General features: G+C 39.5%; 1 protein-coding gene across 3 annotated transcripts in view; it reads left to right on the forward strand.

Moving 5' to 3' along the window:
* Nucleotides 1-21,761, forward strand: part of NLGN4X (neuroligin 4 X-linked) — a 456,497-nt gene that overhangs the window by 323,588 nt on the left and 111,148 nt on the right. For all 3 annotated transcript variants that reach the window (XM_068269915.1, XM_068269913.1, XM_068269914.1), the window contains one exon: nucleotides 11,252-11,404. In XM_068269915.1, the coding sequence (XP_068126016.1) occupies nucleotides 11,252-11,404 (153 nt within the window). The remainder of the gene's footprint in view (nucleotides 1-11,251; nucleotides 11,405-21,761) is intronic.

A 21,761-nucleotide genomic window follows, 5' to 3' on the forward strand; every position in this document is an offset into this window, starting at 1 on the left:
GTTAAAGGATACAATTGTGGTATATCCAGAGCCTACCCTTCTCATCATCACAATAAAATGAACTATATATACTTCCTTCTACGTAGCTACCATACACTTAAAGTAATCCATAAGCAGCAATTTTCCGATTTGATTACGTGTTTACATTATACTGGTGATTGATAGATAGATAGATAGATAGATAGATAGATAGATAGATAGATAGATAGATAGATAGATAAAACACCAGCCAGGCATTAAAGAGAATCTGTACTGTCCGATTTGTACAATAAAAAATTATACTAATAGAGTCACTGTGTTCTCCTGGGTCCCTCTTTGCCATTTCCGCTGCTCCCTGCTGTGATCCTGGCTTTTAATTGCCAGTTTTAGGCAGTGTTTACAAACAAAAAACATGGCACCAGCCAGGAAGTGATGTGTGTGTGTATATATATATATGTATATATATACATATATATATATATATATATATATATATATATATATATATATATATATCTGAGACAGTGAAACTTAGAAAAGGCTGCAGTAATCCAGACCACATTAGAACAGGTATAGGAACTCATAGGATAGAAGAAATAAGGCTGAAATTTTGTTATAATCTCTTTAAGTAGTTTACATAATACTTTGCCAAAACCAGTACAGCAAGCCACAAAATCCTCTGCAGTTAAAATCTTTTCATGATTTTAATATTTAAAAAAAATGTAAATCTCAAAATGTTGAATTCCGCTTTTAAGTTAAACCTGCTTTAAAACAGGACTGTGCAACAATGCAACAGCTTTAAAACATTTTTTGCTGATGAGAACACTTTAAAAGAAATCATAATGTTAGTGCAATTGCTATGTAATGCATGTTCAATGGGTCTTTCCAGTATGTTTAATCTGCAAGGTTTTAAGAACAGCTATTATGCTTTTCTATGTAAACCAACTTAGTTACATATTCAAAATGTCACAAGCACAACCCTTTCAATTTTGGCATTGCAGTAGGAAGTAATTTATTCTAGCCGTATTCAAGTGCTTATGTGATATGTAACTTTAATATTACAGCAGCAAAGAAAACTGCAGGGAAAGTAGCTTAACTTTATTGCCTTCTGTAAGTGTAATTATGTATGCAAAAGTAAATGTAATAAGAAAAAAAAACTTGTTAGTTGCTCACAAAACAACTCATCAATAAAATACATTAAAAAAAAAATCAAAAAAATCTAAAATGATCTGTATTGACTATGTCCTAGGTTATACCAACCATACAGATTATGTATGGGAAATTATATTTTTAATGTAAATACACTCTTATCAGCACATTTTGTTTTGTTGTAGCTGACCAATGAGGGGAGAGGAGACTGGGTAGCCACTGGCCCCTTTGTCTTTTTAAAGTAACTTTGCATAACAATCTTTTTTTAGCAACTTGACAACAAAAACATGATGCCATTTCAAATAAAATGAAAATACAAGTAGGGCACTGGACAATTTAATACAGTGCAGACTTCAACACTTGTAATACTTTCTATGGATATCTTCTGCTGCTCTCACAGTATGATATCATATGAATCATTGTCGGTTCTCTGCCTGCTTGCAATGATTCGTATGAAACATTGCCGGTTCTCTGTCTGCTTGCAATGATTCATATAAATCATTGCCGGGTCTCTGCCTGCTTGCAATGAATCATTGCAAGCAGGCAGAGACCCAGCAATGATTCATATGAAGCATTGCAAGCAGCCAGAGAACCGACAATTCAGTGGACAGGAAGAGCGGCTCTAGCATGTCATTACACAGCAGTGTCCGCGTTGTGCTGGGAGCTGCCTCCCCGAATGCCTGCCCTGCAGGGAGAGTGCGGGGACCTTTCTCTAGTATCATCGCCGGAGGAATAGTGGTTAGGCGGCGTGAGCTTTCAATGGGATATGACAGTTGGGGGGCATGTAAAAAAAAAGGCTTTAACATCTGTTATTTACAACACCTGACCAGGCTACCCCTATAAAGGCATTACAATAACATAAGTCCGTCAGAGCAAGTGTGGGCACTGACGTATATAGTATACAGTGACTTTTGAATGTTTAAAGGACCATACTAGAAATTAAAATAAATGACACAGGGAATCTTCTGTATGCTTGGTGTAACTACTGTGGGGTAGAAATGTCCCGAACGGTTCGCCGGCGAACGGTTCCCGGTGAACTTCGGTGGTTCGCGGTCGCCTGCCAAAGGCGAACTTTCCCGGAAGTTCGATTTGCCCCATAATGCTCTATTGAGCAGAACTTTGACCCTCTACATCACAGTCAGCAGGCACATTGTTGCCAATCAGACTGCACTCTCTGCTGGAGCCCCACCCCCCCTATAAAAGGCAAGGTCCTTGAGCCATTTGACTCACTCGTCTACCTATACTAATTAGTTAAGGGACAGCGGCTACACACACTCTGCTAGGGAGAGTTTAATTAGTCTCATCCTCCCACCTCCCTTCTACCCTTCTACCTATTCCCTCCTACCGGAGGGAGGAGCGTCTCATCTGCCAGGGAATTCCAGTATTTCAAAAGCCAGCTTACATACCATGGCTGGCAATTGAACCCAGGTCTCAGTGTATGGTAGGTAACTAACAAGCTAGCCTAGCATGTACCATTTATGCTCAATCCAAAAGAAAAATTAGACAAGACAAATAACATTTATATCACTATAACCATCGGTGTAACACAGAGAGGGTCTGATTACCGGTGATCTGCAGTATCACCGAAAATGCAGAATATACCCGATTATTGATGATCTGCAGTATCACCGATAATCAGATATATCTTCTAACCTCTGGACACCTGAAGGATGAGAGTGTTTGGGGCAACAGAAATACTTTGAGGAGAGCACGCTATAGAGGGTGCTAGACAGTACAAGATACTGCACAGAAGTACGTTCCTTCCGTTAGCCCAGACTCTCCCGGGGGAGGAGCTAGGCTGAGAGTAGGAAGGACAGAGTGTGAGTGACACCAATGAGGGTGTCACTAACAGGTCTGGGAACTGCCTCTAACAGTAAGGCCAGTTCTCGAGGTCGGGCAAGCCAGGTCGTTAACACAAAGACAGATAAGGTACAGATTCAGGAGACAGATACGGAATCCAATGGACAGGCAGAGTTTGGCAACAGGATATCAGAATAGCAAGGTACAGAGTCAGAGATCAGAGGAATGGTGAGGCAGGCAGAAGGTCATAACAAATAGTACAATACAATATTCCTAAGCTAAGGTGTGAGCTCCGTGATCATCAACACCTTTGGAAACTGGTCTAGAACACAGATACTGACAAGGTCTGAGTGCTACCACGTAGTGATCGCAACGCCAGACGCCAGAGAAATGACCAGCACCCAGTATATATACCACAGTGCTCTCCAGCACCACCCCTAAGTGCTGGACCAATGAGAACTGGTGAAAATGTCAGCTGACCAGCTTGGTCAGCTGACTCTCCTCTGGCTGTCATATAAGCTCTGCCTCTCAGCGCGCGCGTCCTTCTGAACCTGTGTGGACTATCAGTCCCAGCCACACCAGACATGTTTTGCAATGTATCTGCTGACTCGGGCGCGGGAACCGCCGCGCTGCTCTCCAAGCAAGCGACGGCCTCCCCGCGTCCAACCACACTGTCATTAACATTGTCATGCGCGCAATCTGCCGCATCCAACGCGGACTCCACCGCTCTGCCGATGCGGCATGTGGCGGTTTCTCCGCGTTGTGCCGCCAAGTTGGACGCGGAAACAGCCACCTCACTCTGAGTACTTGCGGTGGCTTTTCTGCGTTTCCTCACAATCACTCTTTTCTCCTGGCAGACTCAAAGCACCAGAGCTGCAGCCACTAGGGCACGCTCTATAGGCAGTAGCAGTGTTAGGAAGACTTGCCTAAGGTCTCCTACTGAATAGGTGCTGGCTTACTGAACAGACAGAGCCGAGATTCGAACCCTGGTCTCCTGTGTCAGAGGCAGAGCCCTTAACCATTACACCATCCAGCAACTGCTTAAGGATTTGTAGCCAGGCATGGCCTTGCCTTTTGTGTTAAACAGGTGTCCAAAGAGAACCCCAGATAGCCAGGTAGATTCATCTCTCTCTCTCTCTCTATCTCTCTCTCTCTCTCTCTCTCTCTCTCTCTAGTAGGGATGGTCACCGCTTTCCGCGGAATTGTATTTTTGAGCATAAATGGATTGAGCATAAATGGTACATGCTAGGCTGGCTTCAGCATGTAGTGTTGGTGGTACAGTGGCACTGTAAATTAACGGTTAAGGTCAAAGGGAAAATTGCCTAAGGTAGAGTGTATGTTTGTCGAAAAAAGTGAGTTTTGATGGGGCGTTTAATGACATAAAGGGTTGGAGAGTAATGGATGTGTTGTGGAAAGGCATTCCAGGGGATATGGTGAAGCACGTGCAAAATCTTGTATACGTGAATTGAGGAGGTAATTCTAGAGGAGGACAAAAGTAGGTCATGTGCAGATCTGAGATTGCTATTGGGTTGTTATCTGGAAACTAGTGAGGAGATGTACAGGGGAGAGAGATTGTGGAGAGCTTTGTAGGTTAGGATGTAGAGTTTGAAATGGATCCTCTTAGGATGTAGAGTTTGAACTGGTAGCCAGTGAAGAGCTTGAAAGAGAGGAACAGCAGAGGAAGATCGAGAAGAAAGATGAATGAGATGAGCAGACTATGGCTCCCTCTGTATCTGCTGGTTTAGATTGCTTCCATGTTTTCATTCTCCTTCAGGGATTTAATGGCCCTTTCTCTCTTGTAATGGCATGTTCTGAGCCAGTGTCTTTCTTTTACCTTGGGGTATTTTTGTATTTATTTTAGATCTAGTGTGTGTGAGTTCTAGATGGCTTGTGTTGTATTGCATACCTCCTTAAGTAACATCCGAGGAAATGTAAAAAAAAAATCAACTTACCTGGGGCATCCTCCAGCCCCTAGCAGCCATCCTGTGCCCTCGCCGCAGCTTTGGTGGCTCCCGGTCCCCTCCGGTGTAGATGCTGACCTTGCCAGGTCAGCATCCACTGTGCCTGCGTGAGAGCCGCTCGCGGTCATGGTTACATTGTCTAGAGTGTTCTGCGCAGGTGCAAACTACTGTGTCTGTGCAGAACACTCCAGATTATGTCAGTGCGACACCAAGCGGCTCTCGTCAAGTGCGGTAGATGCCAACCTGGCAATCTTCACCAGAGGGGACCGGGAGCCACTGTAGCTGCAGCGAGGGCACAGAACAGCTGTAAGGGGCTGGAGGAAGCTCCAGGTAAGTTGATTTTTTTTTTCATTTCCTCAGACTTCCTGTTTATTGCAGGCCTCCTTAAAATGAAAGTATTCCTTGAGTCTCAGTCTTCTGAAGAAATGTGTCATATTACCTCGGAGTGTAATCTTGTCTATTGGTTTCTCAGAGTAGAATGACAGGACTTTAAAAAGTACTTCCTTTTCAACTTTTGTAGCTTGATAAGAGAAAAATGTGTATTACACCTGTGAGTTTTTACTCTGCGGCTTGTGCATCTTTATTTCTAAGTCTCTGATATTTCTGCTCTTTGTTGTCAGTTAGGATTCTCTGTAGTTCCCTATAGAAGATTTGTAACTGTTCCAATATCCTTGTTTTTAACATTCTAACAGTCTATAGGAATAAAGTCTGAAGAAGGTGTATTGGAATATTGGCCAAAAGCTTACTATTTTTCTTTTAAGATAGCAAATAAATAATATCATCCTAGTGCAAAGCTTGCTGCTTTAACTGATGGCTAACAAGGAACAATACTCTTCTGCTATTAAAGAAACTGGTAAATGAATATTCCCAGGGAATGAAGGTATTTGTTAAAATGTAAATTGCCCTAAACCCCAGTTAGAAAGACCAACAGCATCTATGAGAAGCCGCAATCTTTCTAAAAAAAAAGTTTCATGTACTCCCTTTACTTGTGAGGCCATTTTGTGGCCACATTGTAATACTGCATCTACATATATATATATATTTTTAAACATGCACAATAAATAACATTTAAAATTAACTGTATACCTCCCACACTCCCAAAAATACACAAATAAAATTACAATTAAAAACAAAACAAAACATAAATAGTTACCTAAGGGTCTGAACTTTTTTAATATGCATGTCAAGAGGGTATATTACTATTATTTTTTTAAAATGTTAAGCTTGTAAATAGTAATGGACACAACACTGAAAAAATGCACCTTTATTTCCATCTAAAATATTGGTGCCATACATTGTGATAGGGACATAATTTAAATGATGTAATAACCAGGACAAATGGGCAAATAAAATATGTGGGTATTAATTATGGTAGCATGTATTATTTTAAAGCTATAAGGGCCAAAGACTGAGAAATAATTAATGTTTTCCATTCTTTTCTTAATATTCCTGTTAGCATGCTGGTTGACCGTCAGACACATTGTTATTGTTTTTTTTTTTTTTTGTGTTCATAAGCCAATAGGTTTATATTACACCAACAAACGCTCCTTTGAGTAAGAACTAGGCTTACATGTTATTCATATTATTTTATGCCCACTGTTCTTTCCTTGAATACTTCAATAATGCTGTATATGAGTAGGACTAAAATATTGCTTCTTTTGAGTTTATCTTGAAATGAACATTATGTTGAAAAATTCAATAAAAAATGACAGTTTAAAAAAATGCATTTAGAAAAAAATAATTCTTAGCAAAATGTACCACCCAAAGAAACCCTAATATATAGATATAGATCAATTCATTGTGATAAGTAGTGATAACATTAACGGAGAATGAATGGGAGGTGAAAATTGCTTGGATGCATAAGGTGAAAAACAACTGAAGGCTGAAGTGGTTAAGTTAACAATTCAAAAAGAGTATCCACATTGCACTCAGTTCTTGTTTTTGTACACTAAACAACACATTTGGAGGAAAAGGCATGGTCTATTATTGAAAAATCAAAGCCGCTGAGACATATTTGAACAGATCAGTAAAGTTGCCATGTAGTATATGGCTATTTTACTGTTCCTTACACTGACTATATATTGTGCATTTAGTGTGCTAACCTACTGTACTCCTACCCCAGCCCATGCCCCCCCCCCCCCTCACTTTGGCAATGCCTGTATTAAAGCTTAGTCCTGCCAATAAAGCTATCTTTGATTTGATTTGTATGACTCATGTTACCAACACAATAGAAGCATTGTTAGAGTAATACATGCATGCTACACTTTCACTAGCAATGCTCATGTTACCTAGGTAATGGTTAAATTTCCCTGTGCTCCCTGCACATGGCAATGTCACTGATCTTTAGTGAATATAGCTCCTTGTATCATATTCTTGACTCAGAGTTTCTGGGCCTCATTACATTTTTAGCATATGCACATTAAATCTCTCTTTTTCCAACACACTATGAAGCTCAGTCTATTGCAGGTTGTCATACTTTTTTTCATTTTATCTTGAAAAGTGTATGTTTTAGAACTATTCCCAACTAATCAGATATGCATATTACTCAACTTCTGGTAATGATGTTAAGTTGTTTAAGATGAAAAGGTTTTCTGACCTAGCATATTAGAATGCATTTTCCCAAGCAGTGTTTCCATGGGCATATGTAGGGATGATATAAATGAGGCACTTGGCTATGTCATAGGCATTGGGACACATGGGCATGACTACAAATCATGGGGTCCCCAGCAAACTTTTATGGGGCCCCCAAATGCTCACACATTTTCCCTTGCCTCTCCTTGGTGACCCACACAGCATGGGGGCCCATCTTACAAGGGGCATAAAATAAGTGTGGACTTCATAATCTTCACACTCATAACACGTGAAGCCACAAAAGCACCTGATCTGGCAGATGGACTCCTTTTAGTGGAGACAGTAAAGTAGTAGTTGGGACCTCCTTACAGCTCTGGGACCCCCTGCAGTTGCAGATGCTGCTTCCTTGTAGTTACGCCCCTGTTGGGGTATATTTTATTTAAATAGTTTAATTATTTTAGTTAAGTTCGTAAGTGTAAGAGATTGCGGAGAAGCCGCCGCGCAGACTGGCGGCAAGGCGGCTGATTCGGCGTCCAGCGGTTTGCATGCAGCAGCGTGCGTCTGAGGTGGCTGGACCTGTTAGTGCACACAGACTGAGGCATACGCGCGTGCGGAGAGGCAGAACCTTTATGCCAAACGAGGAGGGATCAGCTGACCAGGTTAGTCAGCTGATCCCAGAACTAGTGGCCATTGGTTGATCAGCGGTGAGTGGCGCCAGAGAGCGCCGCTCTATATATACCTATTGCTGGTCAGTCTCAAGTTGTCTGCCGTTGCGAACACTTACGTGGAAGAACTCAGACCTTAGTCAGATCCTACAGTGTGTTAGAACCAGGAGGACCTGGGAATTCACACTGAGCCAGATTACTTCTGTTTATCATTGTGTTATGCTTCAGACTAGTTCCAGGGTGTTGAGACCACGGACCTCACACCCAAGATCAGGGACTCTGTTTATCATTGTGTTATACTTCAGACTAGTTCCAGGGTGTCGAAACCACGGACCTCACACCCAAGATTAGGGACTTTGTGGTATCATTCTGTTATACTTCAGACTAGTTCCAGGGTGTCGAGACCACGGACCTCACACCCAAGACTAGGGATACTGTGTACCATCATATTATACTCCAGACTAGTTCCAGGGTGTAGAGACCATGGACCTCACACCCAAGACTAGGCATTGTTTGATATCTTTTATGACCTATTGCTTTGCTGACTATCCCTCTGCTTTCTGATTTGGTACCTCCGCACATCTGTTTATCTGTTGCCAACCCTGCCTGCCTTTGGATACCGAATTAGCCTTCTGTCTCTGTACCTTGTCTGTCCGTGTGTTGCCGACCTGGCTTGCCCGACCTTGAGAGCTATCTCTCTCCTTAAGAGATAGTCTCCAGACCTGCTAGTGACATCCACCTTCAGGTGTCACTCACTCACAAGTTCTTCCTACTTTCAGCCTGGGACTCCACCCCTTGGGAGGTCTCAGGCTGCTGGAAGGTTTTTGCACTTCTCAGAAGGCAGTATCGCCCATACTGCCAATGACCACCTGCTCCTCGGGTGGTCTTACTCAAAGTCATTACTGTTGCACCAAACACTCAAACTATATAGGTGTCCAGAGGTTAGTTATACTTAGATTATCGGTGATTCTGCAGATCACCAATAATCAGATTCTCTCTGTGTGCTGACACCGATCGTTACAATAAGTCTATGGAAGTCCATCAATTGCTTGTAAGCCTGTACCGTACTGTAGGAGTTTACACCGAGATTTTCTGCGATCAGCTATATCTGATTTTCCCCCAATTTTATCAGAGTTTAATTCCATGTCCTAATTACTAGGTTTTGTAGTGGCCCAATTTTCATTGATTTATTTATGACTCTAGACTTCTAGTGTATTATAGTTGATCCCAGTAGAGCAAGACAACAAGACTAATCATGGCAATACAACATAACAGCACACACAGGCACCATAAAAGAAGGTACAAACAAAGGAATCTCAACCATCCACTTCAACCCTTTCCTAAAATAATTGTAGAGTTGCTTGTCATTTTTATTGTAGTATAAAAACTTATAGCTCCTTTAGTGGGTCAGCCCCATGTTAAAACATGTCATTGTTTATCTTTCTATATTCTGCTTAGGTGTGAACAGTAATCTCAGATTAATAGATCAAAATTGTAGTATTTCTCATAACAATACAATTAATTTATCTCTATCATTTGGACGTTTTGAGGGGTCTAAAAAGAGATCCCAGTTTTGTGAGGAAATACTTATCAACTAAACATATATCTGGAGAATTGATATTGTAAAAATATGTAAACATTTTTTTATTGATTTACTATAATAGCCAAGAACTACGTCCAGCTAATTTTAAGCAATGAAATTACTTACTCATTTACCAACATAAAAGGGTAAGTATATAAACCTCTTCTTAGTATTCTCGGTATAAAAACCATTGTTTTTGCCATAGCTTTTTCACCTAGTATTTTTATTTTTGATTATAGGAACACTATCGATTAACATGTTTGTTTTTTTTCAATTGAGATAGGAAATGTTTGGGAAGTGCTGCTAAGTACTGGTGTATACATTTGAATCTTTTTCTTTGTTTACAGTTATCTAATACCATTCACACTTTTCTGATGGCAGTCTGCTGTGATCTGATGCCAGAGTGAGCCATGAGGGAGGGGGGAATTACCTCACAGTGTATCTAATAACTCTGTGTGCAGAGAGCTCAATCAGAGACATGCAGAGCTTTCTCTCACAGAGAGCAGAGGGAATGTTTCTTATTTGCAACATAAACATTTGTTATTGTGTGTGTGAAACCTGATACCTGTTTTCATATAACTTTGCTTCAATATTCATATATCCCACTGCAGAGATTCATACCTCTGCAAATGAGACATTCTAAAAATAGCTAAAATCTGCACACAATGAAATACATCCTTTGCCTCTGATATTTAACATGAAACGTAGGAGAATGTTTACACAGCTACTTAGACATTATTTGTACATTGTCATTTTAGAATACTTGGGTATTGATCATGTTCCTTTAAGCAAGTGTTAAACATTAAATTTTTAATGTTTTGTTCAGTTTGTAGCACTGATACTACAGATTCATTAAGGCTTGGTTCACTCTATGGTGCTCAGTGCCATGGGCAGAAATGCGGTCATTGTCCAAGGAACAGAACAATTTTCAGACATTCTGTTGCATTGGACTTGTCATAATAGCATGTTAATAGCATGTTCCCTGGGATTTCTTTGATACACATACCAAATCTGGTGTCTATATAATGTATGTGGCTTTGCAATGAACTGGGAAAATTACCGCACATTTGTGCTGCAATCTCGTAACATTTTTCAACAACAAAAAAGGAGGAGCAGATTTGCGGTGAAATAAAGATCATAAATTTCATCTGCTTATCCCTTGTGACAAACTCTTTTAGGTGTTATTGCTGTTCATTTTCTTTTTGGGGGAAATTCATTTCATTATATTTTCAGGCAGGTAACAAACATGATTCAATTAAGAGCGTAATTATAAATATAGGTAAATGTACCAATATTTTTCCCCCAAAACAATTGTGCCCATTTTAACTCTCAACTTTTTTAATGTGACTGTTGACCTACTTGATGCAAATCTGCCTGATCGGGAATAAATCTTTCAAGTAGATTGATCTTTTTCAGTAGCTATTAATGTGTATGGCATACATGAGGACAAATACTGTATAAGTAATATACTGTATATGAAACATGTACAGTCATGATTTCATTATAATGAATCTGAGTGATTTTTTTCCTTTGCCTTCTTGTAGATATCCATGATCCAAATAATAAGAAACCAGTAATGGTTTACATCCATGGAGGGTCCTACATGGAAGGTACTGGAAATATGATTGATGGAAGTATTCTTGCAAGTCATGGAAATGTAATTGTTGTTACGGTCAACTATCGACTAGGTGTCTTAGGTAAGTGTAAAATCCTTAGAAAATTAACTGTATTACTGTACATGTGACAGTGAATAAAAATATCAGTATAAAACTGGTTTTAAATAGGTCAAAGGAAATTCCTACTATCTGTTGACATAAAACAAACAAAAAAAAAAGAAAAAGAAACACAGAATCTCTGAGGTGGATACATTTAACACCATGTTTTGCTTTGATTTCAGCTTACAGTCTGTGGAGAAGTTTCTCTTCCAACTTTTTACATCTAGATAAAGCAATATTGTAAACTTTTTTTTATAGAGCTGGTATGGCGACCTTTGTAAGTTGCACTCTTAAGTCATTCCACAGACAGATTTTAAGTCTGGACTCTGACTTTGCCATGCATGGACATTTAACTTTTTCCCCCTCCTTTCACAGTGTGGTTATTTTTGCTGTGTACTTTGCATTATTGTTGTTATGGAAAGTGAACATTCATCCAGCTAACAACTTTGTGACAGAGGGCGGCAGAATGATTTTGCCCCAATCAGTTTTCCTTCTATTCTAACAAGTGTCTTAGTCAATGCTGAAGGGAAACACCCCTACAACAGGATGCTTTCAGTGCCATGCTTTACACTATATATGGTGACATTTGGATATTGTGGGTTTTCTGCCAGGGATTCCATTTGAAGTTTTGACCAAATAGTAACATTTTTGTCTACTCTGACACCCTTTCCCATTTGGCCTCAGAATCTTCAAAATGTGTTTTAGCCCAGCTCAACTGACATTTAATATGGCCTTTCTTGAGGAGAAGCCTTTTTCTTACATCACTCTCATGCAAGCAATATTTGTGGAACACTTGTGAAATTCTTGTCTCATGCAAACAAGGAACACTCTTTTCTATATGTTCTTATAACAGTTTCAGAGTTCCCATATATCTCTTCTCTGAGCAGTTTCCTATTACCCCTTCAATCTAGTCTGGACAAATATGTTGGCCTGGGAAGTTCCTAGCGTACTGAACACTTTCACATTCTTAATTCTAATAATAATGTTAACATTTGCACAACCCCTTTCTCCTTTCAGACTCAAAGAGCTGCAGACACTAAAGGTGTACTTAATATTCCACCCTGCAGTGTTAGGGAGTCTAAATAGGAAGCATGATGATAGAGGAAGAGCACTGAGCCAGGACATTGAAATCTATGCCCTGGCAGAGCTTACAGTCTCCATACATGACATCTATTTCAATATCCTACTTCTGGAACTGGATAATATGGAGGCAAGCACATACTATATAACTAAATCCCCATTGCTCAGTTGGGAATCAAGACTCTTCACAAATTCTTCCATTTAACCCTTTTACTGCAAGAATTGGTAGGAATTAAATACAGACCATGTGCCTTACTAAATTAAATAGACCAGTGTTTCTCAACATGTTATTGTTATGTACCCTTTTTAAACCCTGTATTTACCGAGTACCCCCTAGCATAGTAAACATTTTCACAAGTACCCTTTGACAAATATATATTCAATCATAGTACATGATAATTGGTTCTAAACAATTTCCAAGCATTTACTATTGCTTTTAATTAGCTAAAAGCTAATTTGGTGTTCAAACAAAATGTATCATTTTCTAAAACTCAAGTTTGTTATTCTTGCTTAAATATATCAAGTCCGAGTACCCCCTGGAACCATCAGAAGTACTCCCTGGGGTACGCATACTGCATGTTGAGAACCTATAAAATAGACAACTGTAAAAAAAAAAAACTTAATACTCCACCATTTCCTGTATTTACTTTTATAATATAATAATGCTAACAATATTACTGTGGCTTGCCCAATGTACATAATATGGTGTGCTTTATTATTATTATTATTATTATTATTATTATTATTATTATTATTATTATTATATTAGTATTATTATTATTATTATTATTATTATTATTATTATTATTATTATTATTATTATTATTATTATTATTATTATTATATTAGTATTATTATATTTTATGTTTCCAAACTATTACCTTTTATGTTTTGTTTAACTCTATATCTGGTTGGTATGCCTATTTGTAGCAGCATGTGTGATAGGTTCTCGTTAGGAGACAATCTGAGGTCAATTTGATCTCTGATGGCTTGAGGGTGATTCAATTTCCACAAATCCCTGTAGCCTCTGTAAAAGTAGCCAGAGATTGAGCTGCAAGATTGGGTAGGGAAGGCTCTACTGAGCTAACCAAATGACTCCTGCAGATTAGTGAGACCCATTAATACCCATGGGAAGAAAAACAAACCTTCAGCTGCAATCACAATCACTTGTTGCCAGCTTTTAAACCGCATGGTGGAGATAAATCATCATCAGTGTCAAACAGTTTATGATGTTTTGGTATTCTTTGTTTTGTTAGAGACATTCAATAATTAGGTACTTTACTTGTTTTGTGCTGTTTCCTTTTAATCTGAATTGCATCTATACTCTACAGTGTATTGTATTGAACTTGATGCCATAGGCTAGCAAGGCTATAGGATCCTAGATAACCTAAGAATACAGGAGCCTAGATAAGAGAAACAGAAAGAAAAATATAAAAAAGAGAAATGTAAGCAAATGCAAATTTTGATAAAATATATTGATATCTAGACAACATTTTTGTGGTTTACAGTCATTTTTTTTAGTTAAGTTCTCTAATATAAACTTTGCTTGACTTTGTGAGAAACTGTGAAATAGTGAACATTATTACACCTATTAGGGGTCACCACTGTTTCCATAAAACATCTTATATAAGTTATCTTAAACTTGAGTGCTTGAATCTGGGTATATCGTCTAGTTATCCTAGGTATACCCTTTCTCATGCCTAAGAACAGATGATGACCTCAACTCCAGCCTGGAACTAGCACTGTTCATATACATTCTCTTTCTAGGTATATGAATAGGTAGTATATTTGTCTTGCATAATAAGTAACCTGAAAGCTTAACATCATCCATACCGCTGTCCCCCCCCCCCCCCCCCCAAAAAAAAGAAGAAGAAAAACTGGCTTCAACTGGCAACATTTTCTCAAACAGACATCTTGGGAGATTATCTGGAGAATTCTAGTGTATACATAATTTGTGGTAATAGGATAACTTTAAAATTGGGCACTTTTTCTCAAATAATGACACTTGCTGTAACATTGACTTATAGCACTAGTATGCATCAGAGAAGCTGTCACCAGATCTAAATCCACACAAAATGTCCCCCAGATTTGAGAGATTTTAGGGATGTGGATACATTTGCTTGAAGCTACACTGTGCCATTTGTGTCAATGACTCTTCTTATTATTTCCCAAAGTCTAGTGTTAAGTGCCTTGGTCAGCATCTTTGTGCAACTTTCCTTTAAAAATGTTGCCCGTATGACTCTACATTTGATGTATCTTAGTCTTTTATTTGTAATCAATACCTCAGTTAGGGAAAGGGACAACAACATTACACAGAGTCAGAAGTCCACTGAATCAAGCTAATAACCGACATGTGAGAAGCTGTAGGTTTACATGTCTGTGGATATGTGGAGCTGACAAGCTTTGCTTTTTCCTTTTCAGTTGTATCTGCTGGCTTTATGTGAGTTTGAGCTGAGGTTTCTATACATTTTGGTGAATGGGGAAATAACCCAAAGTCTTCTGTTTCACATACATTTGGAATAATAAAAAATAAAGACTATCAAATTATTGGCTTTCAGAAAACTTGATTGGTTAATGTTAAGGTTTCATTATTGGAGCATCTTCTTTCAACAAGTATTAAACCTCATTATCTGTGCAACAAGATAATTCACAACATATCAGTTTAGAATCGGTCATCTTTGTTACGTGTAGATGAGGATATATATATATATATATATATATATATATATATATATATATATATATATATAAATTATGCATATTAATCACCTTTGGAGAGGGGAGGCTCTGGATCCCATAGAGCCATCCTGGTCCTCTTTCTGTCTTTTCGGTAAAGCAGGAGCCAGTAAAGTTCTTCAAACAGCTTCATCAAATACATCTTTGACCCTCCTCGGGAAGCCTTCGGCAGTGCTTGCATCCCTGAGTACTTTTGAAGATCAGCGTCTTATTAATATGCATGCTCAGTACACAGCCACTCATCTTCGGAAGTACTTGGGGACCCAAGTACTGTACATCCAAAGCCTTCTGAAGAAAGGTGGCAAATTTAAATGGGGGATTGCTGTGGACTAAGTGCATGGACAGAGGAGCCTTCCCTCTCCATACGGAAGTATGAAAAGGTGTTTACTATTTTGTTTGTCTTTTTATTTTAGCTTGCTTCACATTTGCTTTAAGAAAACTGGTCAAATTACATGATATATGACTCAAGGCTTGTTATAATTATAGGGAAAAATGGAAAGCTTCAGCTCAAATAACTATAAAACAGGATACAGATGTGGGAATAATATAATTCAAAAATAATTGGAATCTGTGGTAACTAATGTCTAACAGGAATTTAATTAGCCCCATATATAATGCAAATCAAAATGAAAGGCTTAAATTGAAGGGCACTTGTGTGGAATTGACATCCCAGCAGGCCTTATTTATCAGCATATTGTCATGCTTACGTTAACTTTCAAGGACTTTTCAAGTGGCTTTGAGAACAGCAGATACAATACTCACTAAGCAGCAAGAGATGTTTGCTGTTCATAAATAAATGTGCATTGGTTGAATTAAATATAGTCTAGTAAAATGCACAGTCTTTGTTCGTAATATAATACATTACTATTTGCTTTGTAACAAATTAAACACATTTTATAATGTAAAATATGCTTCCTTTTGTTCTCCACTTTCAAACCTTGATTGTTAATTTTATAACAAGGACATTTCTAGAGGTGAGAATAGATTTTCTTTCCTGGTGATCAAGCAATGGAAATGATCAAATACCAGTATCATAATTACCCTAAAGTATTGATTGGAAGCCCTACAGTTTCGACCATTAGTTCTAACAGCAACAGTTATTTTAAAAATAGCATGGCACTTTGGTGTTCATTGTGGCCTCATACTGCTACTTTCTGGGGAAAATAAAAGTAGTGAACAAATTGTTAAACACGCACCCCTTGTTTCTACTGCAGAGCTCAGATTTGAGCGTTAGGAGTATACTAATGCTCTTTATATGACTTGCTGGGGCTTTGGTGGGTGGTGTAGGTTTGTATGTTTGTTTGCTTGCTTAAACTGTTGTACCGCGATAAAGCCATAATTGGTGAAACATGTTGGTTGTTAGCACCTTTGTATAGCAATGATAATCACAATTGGGGCAGTGGCAATACTTAATGGCAGGACATACACTCCCAATAAAGAAAAAAAAACATATAATGGTTTTAACTAATCATATCAAAAATGTATTCATTTCAAATTACAACTCATTAAAAATATTTATAAAAAATACATGGGATGGTCACCCCGTCACGACACATCCACTCGATCCACCACACCATACAATCAAACACACGCCGGCATCTATCAGTGATAGCAGATCTAACTTCTAATACCACGCCAAGCAAGTCCGGTTGCATGCGAAAGGCATGCCAGGCCCAGATATAATTATAGGCTGTCCGCAGGCAGAGTCAAGGAATGTTAGATAATAGCCTTGTTGTTAATATTGCAATAGTATGGCAGCACACAGTTCATCCATGAATGCACAATAAAGCAAATCAGCAAGCACAGTTGTCAGGTCGCTGTGAGCAAAAAGCATCAAAACTTGTCAACTATGGGGTCATTTCCAGGATGTCTCATCATCAAAACATATATCCATGAGAACACCATATGCTTCATAACACAAGTTTGGGAATTTCATCTCACCATATCCTTAGGTGTAGGAAGAGAGTCAGTCCATGCTTACTGATAGTCCAAGATGCAGGTGCTTTAGACTCAGATCCTGTGAGTGTTATCCCAGGGCTATTGTGGAAAGATAGCAAGTTTCCCCTTTGCACACTGTGGGTTTTGTCCACCTGTTCTCACCATCACTCTGTCAGTCAGTCATTCCTTCCAGTTCACCCTGCTAGTCCTCCTTTCCCATCTGCCCTGCCAGCCAGGCTCTCCCACCAGTCCTACCTTCCAGTCTACCCCGCCAACCCTACTTTTCAGTGCATCCTGTCATTTCATTTTTCCAGTCCACTCTGGCTATTTTGCTTACTGTTGGCTTTGCAGCAAAGATGATCTACCTGTCTGCCTGCAGTGCCTGGCCATATATGTATTTGTACAGGTAAAAACAATATCTGTCAAATGAGAATTACAAATATGCATCTCTTTTTAAAGCAATCTCTAAAGTGTTGCAAGTGCTTTATAATGATATAAGAAATGTTAAAGGGGCACTATGGCGAAAAATTGTAAAATGTAAAATATGTGCAAACATACAAATAAGAAGTACATTTTTTCGGAGTAAAATGAGCCATAAATTACTTTTCTCTTATACTGCTGTCACTTACAGTCGGTAGTAGAAATCTAACAGAAGCGACAGGTTTTGGACTAGTTCATCTCTTCATAAGGGATTCTCAGGGATTTATTTATTTTCAAAAGCACTTAGTGAATGGCAGCTGCTCTGTGCCCAAAAACTGTGTAAGGTGCAGGGAAGCTGGCCAGCATCATTGTTTAAATCCTTTTTAGGGAATAACTTTATAAAGAATAAAAGCCTTTCTGAGAATCCCCTATGAAGAGATGGACTAGTCCAAAACCTGTCACTTCTGTCAGATTTCTACTACCTACTGGTAGTAGTAAAAGAATTTTGATATAGTAGACATCGCAACATCACGCTTCTCGCTCTGGCCAAGCGATAGAGCTAGGAGGGGAGCTGTCGGCAGGCTTTGAGACACGCTTGACTACCTCTTACACATTGTAAGTGTAATTTTAGTTTCAATAAAATTTATAAGTCTATTATTCTGGGTGTGTGACAGTGATGCGGTAGTGAAGGCGGTTGGTTGGTTTGTTAGTAGGGGGGGCTCGTATCAGTTAGTTAGTGACTTATCCGTCTATTAGGGGGTGCGGAGTGGATATTTTACTCTTGATTCTTGCTGTGATAATATTTTCTTGGGTTATATTGGCATTTGTACTGGCGATAATTTGAGGGATATTTGGCAAGTGGTCAGTATTCCAGTTGCTTAGCACTAGTTGTTTTGTTACTAGTAATAGGTGTGAAATAGGGAGTCTGAGGCTGGGTTCGAATTCATTGATATTGCAGTGGAAAATAGCTAAAGCTGGGTCTGGGGGGGGACCGTCTGTTTGTTATATCACTAATTTTCATAAATATTTGTTCCCATAGATGGAACACTGAAGGGCATTCCCACAAGATGTGGTATAAAGTTCCAGTCTTGCCGCATTTCCTCCAGCAGAGTGGGGACTGTTTTTTAAAAGTGGCTAGTTTACGAGGTGTGAGGTACCAATTGTAGAATATCTTCAATAGGGTTTCTATGTGTGTGGAGCAGTGGGAATATCTCTTGGTGTTGGTAATGCTTCTCTGTAGTGTTTCAGGTGAGATTTCGGTTTTAAGGTCCAGTGACCATTTTTTGTATGGTTTCTCTGGAGACGGTATCTGGGTGGGGGGCTCTATGAGAATAGAATACCACTGAGATAGGCCTCCTTTTAGTGTATTAGGTGATTTTAAATATGCTAAAATGTGATTTGGGAGGGCTATTTGTTTGAGTTTATTCGAAGATAAGTAATGGGTAACTTGTAGATGCGTTAAGAATTCTGAGGCTGGGAGTTGGAATCGGTCCACTAGTTGGTTGAAGGGAACTAGGTAAGTGTAATTTTAATGCGCTTGATTTTATATTAAAACGTTAATGCACCAGAGAGGCGCTCCTGTTTCTTCTCTCCATTCTACTACCTATTGTAAGTGACAGCAACATAGGAGAAAAGTAATTTATGGCTCATTTAACTCTGGAAAAAAACTTACATATTATTTGTTCATATCTTAAATTAAAAAAAAAAAATTGCCATAGGGCCCCTTTAACATGTTTTATGCTTACATTAAGAATAAAGAGTTTAGGCCCTGAAAAGGTGTAGGACCACATAACAAAGAGCCACTTACTGACATGGGAGTCTGCATAGTTTTCCAGGCAGTAAATAATCATGACCCTTAAAATCTTAACAGTAACAGTTGAAGACAAACATACTGGGCTTTATGCAAATCCCTTTTTCTCCTAAATGTTCTCTTAGGTGATATTGTCACACCTTAACAATAAAAAAAACCCTTTAAGCCACAAGCAAATAAGAAAAGAGAGTGTTAAGTTATTTTAAACAGAAGATGAAAAATGATCATCTAGGGGAAAAAAGTGACTTGAATAAGGGCTTGTTTACACTACAAGAGCTTTTCTAAGTCCTTTACGATTTTAAAATCTCCTGCTAATGATATCCTATGTGTGTGTTCTCACTGTAGCAATGTGATTTTGTACAAATCCGGCATAGTGTTGCATTAGCAAGAGCTTTTTATAATCACTTGTGCTTAAAAAGCTCTTGTAGCGTGAACATGCCCTATTGGTTGTTGCCTCTTCAAATATCTCACTCTTATGCTCAGCTTTACTTGGTGAATATATGCAGTCTTGACCAGCCATTAAGTTAATTAAAAAGCCATAAGTAAGAGAATCCACATACCAAAGTCTATATAAAAGTGATATATGATGTGTTGTAACTGCCATATAGACACAGTTTTGCAGCCCTACATTACAAATGTCTTTCTCCAAGTAACTGTTACTGATTTAGGGCTAGTGCACACCAAAAGCATTTTAAAAATGCTAGCACTTTGAAAGGCATTTGGCTAATGTATTTGAATGGGATGGAGCACACCAGAACGATGTGTTTTTTCCCAAACGCAAACGTGGGTCTTACAACATTTTTGCTGATTTCTGAGGCAATTCAGCCTCAATGTTAAGTATAGGAAAGTGGAAAATTGCTCTGAACAGCGTAAGATCAGAGTGATTTGCCAAGCATTTTTGTTACAGAAGCTGTTCATTTACAGCTCTACTGTAACAAAATATAAAAAACGCTACACCAAAACACTCCAAAAATCACTAGGCATGCTTAGAAAATCGCCAGGCACATGCATAGAATCACCTTAAAAAAGCACTTCAAAAAGCGATATGCGTCTGCTTTTATGCTAGCGCTTTTGGTGTTCACTGGCCCTTACCGTGTAATACATCTTGGATGGCTAACATTGGTGCATAGATCCTCCTCCTTGTGGTGTTCAACCATATCTTCTGATTTAAAAAATTTCATGGAAATTCTGGTCTAGCTTTTTGCCATTTTCTTCAGTATAGCAAGACATTGACACCCTACTAGAGTTGGGCCGAACGGTTCGCCTGCGAACGGTTCCATGCGAACTTCAGTGGTTCGCGTTCGCGTCCCGCAGGCGAACCTTTGCGGAAGTTCGGTTCACCCCATAATGCACATGGAGGGTCAACTTTGACCCTCTACATCACAGTCAGCAGGCCCAGTGTAGCCAATTAGGCTACACTAGCCCCTGGAGCCCCACCCCCCCTTATATATAGCAGGCAGCGGCGGCCATTACGGTCACTCGTGTGCTGCCTGCGTTAGTGAGAGTAGGGCGAGCTGCTGCAGACTGTCTCTCAGGGAAAGATTAGTTAGGCTTAACTTGTTCCTGTCTGGCTGCATACCTGTGCTGTGAACCCACCACTGCATACCTGTGCTGTGAACCCACCACTGCATACCTGTGCTGTGAACCCACCACTGCATACCTGTGCTGTGAACCCACCACTGCATACCTGTGCTGTGAACCCACCACTGCATACCTGTTCAGTGAACCCACCACTGCATACCTGTGCTTTGAACCCACCACTGCATACCTGTTCAGTGAACCTGCCACTGCATACCTGTTCTGTTCAGTGGACCCGCCACTGTATACCTGTTCATTGAACCCACCACTGCATACCTGTGCTGTGAACCCACCACTGCATACCTGTTCTGTGAACCCACCACTGCATACCTGTGCTGTGAACCCACCACTGCATACCTGTTCAGTGAACCTGCCACTGCATACCTGTTCTGTTCAGTGGACCCGCCACTGTATACCTGTTCATTGAACCCACCACTGCATACCTGTGCTGTGAACCCACCACTGCATACCTGTTCTGTGAACCCACCACTGCATACCTGTGCTGTGAACCCACCACTGCATACCTGTTCAGTGAACCTGCCACTGCATACCTGTTCTGTTCAGTGGACCCGCCACTGTATACCTGTTCATTGAACCCACCACTGCATACCTGTGCTGTGAACCCACCACTGCATACCTGTTCTGTGAACCCACCACTGCATACCTGTTCAGTGAACCCGCCACTGCATACCTGTTCTGTTCAGTGGACCCGCCACTGTATACCTGTTCAGTGAACCCACCACTGCATACCTGTGCTGTGAACCCACCACTGCATAC

The sequence above is a fragment of the Hyperolius riggenbachi genome, chromosome 2, assembly GCF_040937935.1.
Source record: "Hyperolius riggenbachi isolate aHypRig1 chromosome 2, aHypRig1.pri, whole genome shotgun sequence".
NCBI classification, from domain to species: domain Eukaryota; kingdom Metazoa; phylum Chordata; class Amphibia; order Anura; family Hyperoliidae; genus Hyperolius; species Hyperolius riggenbachi.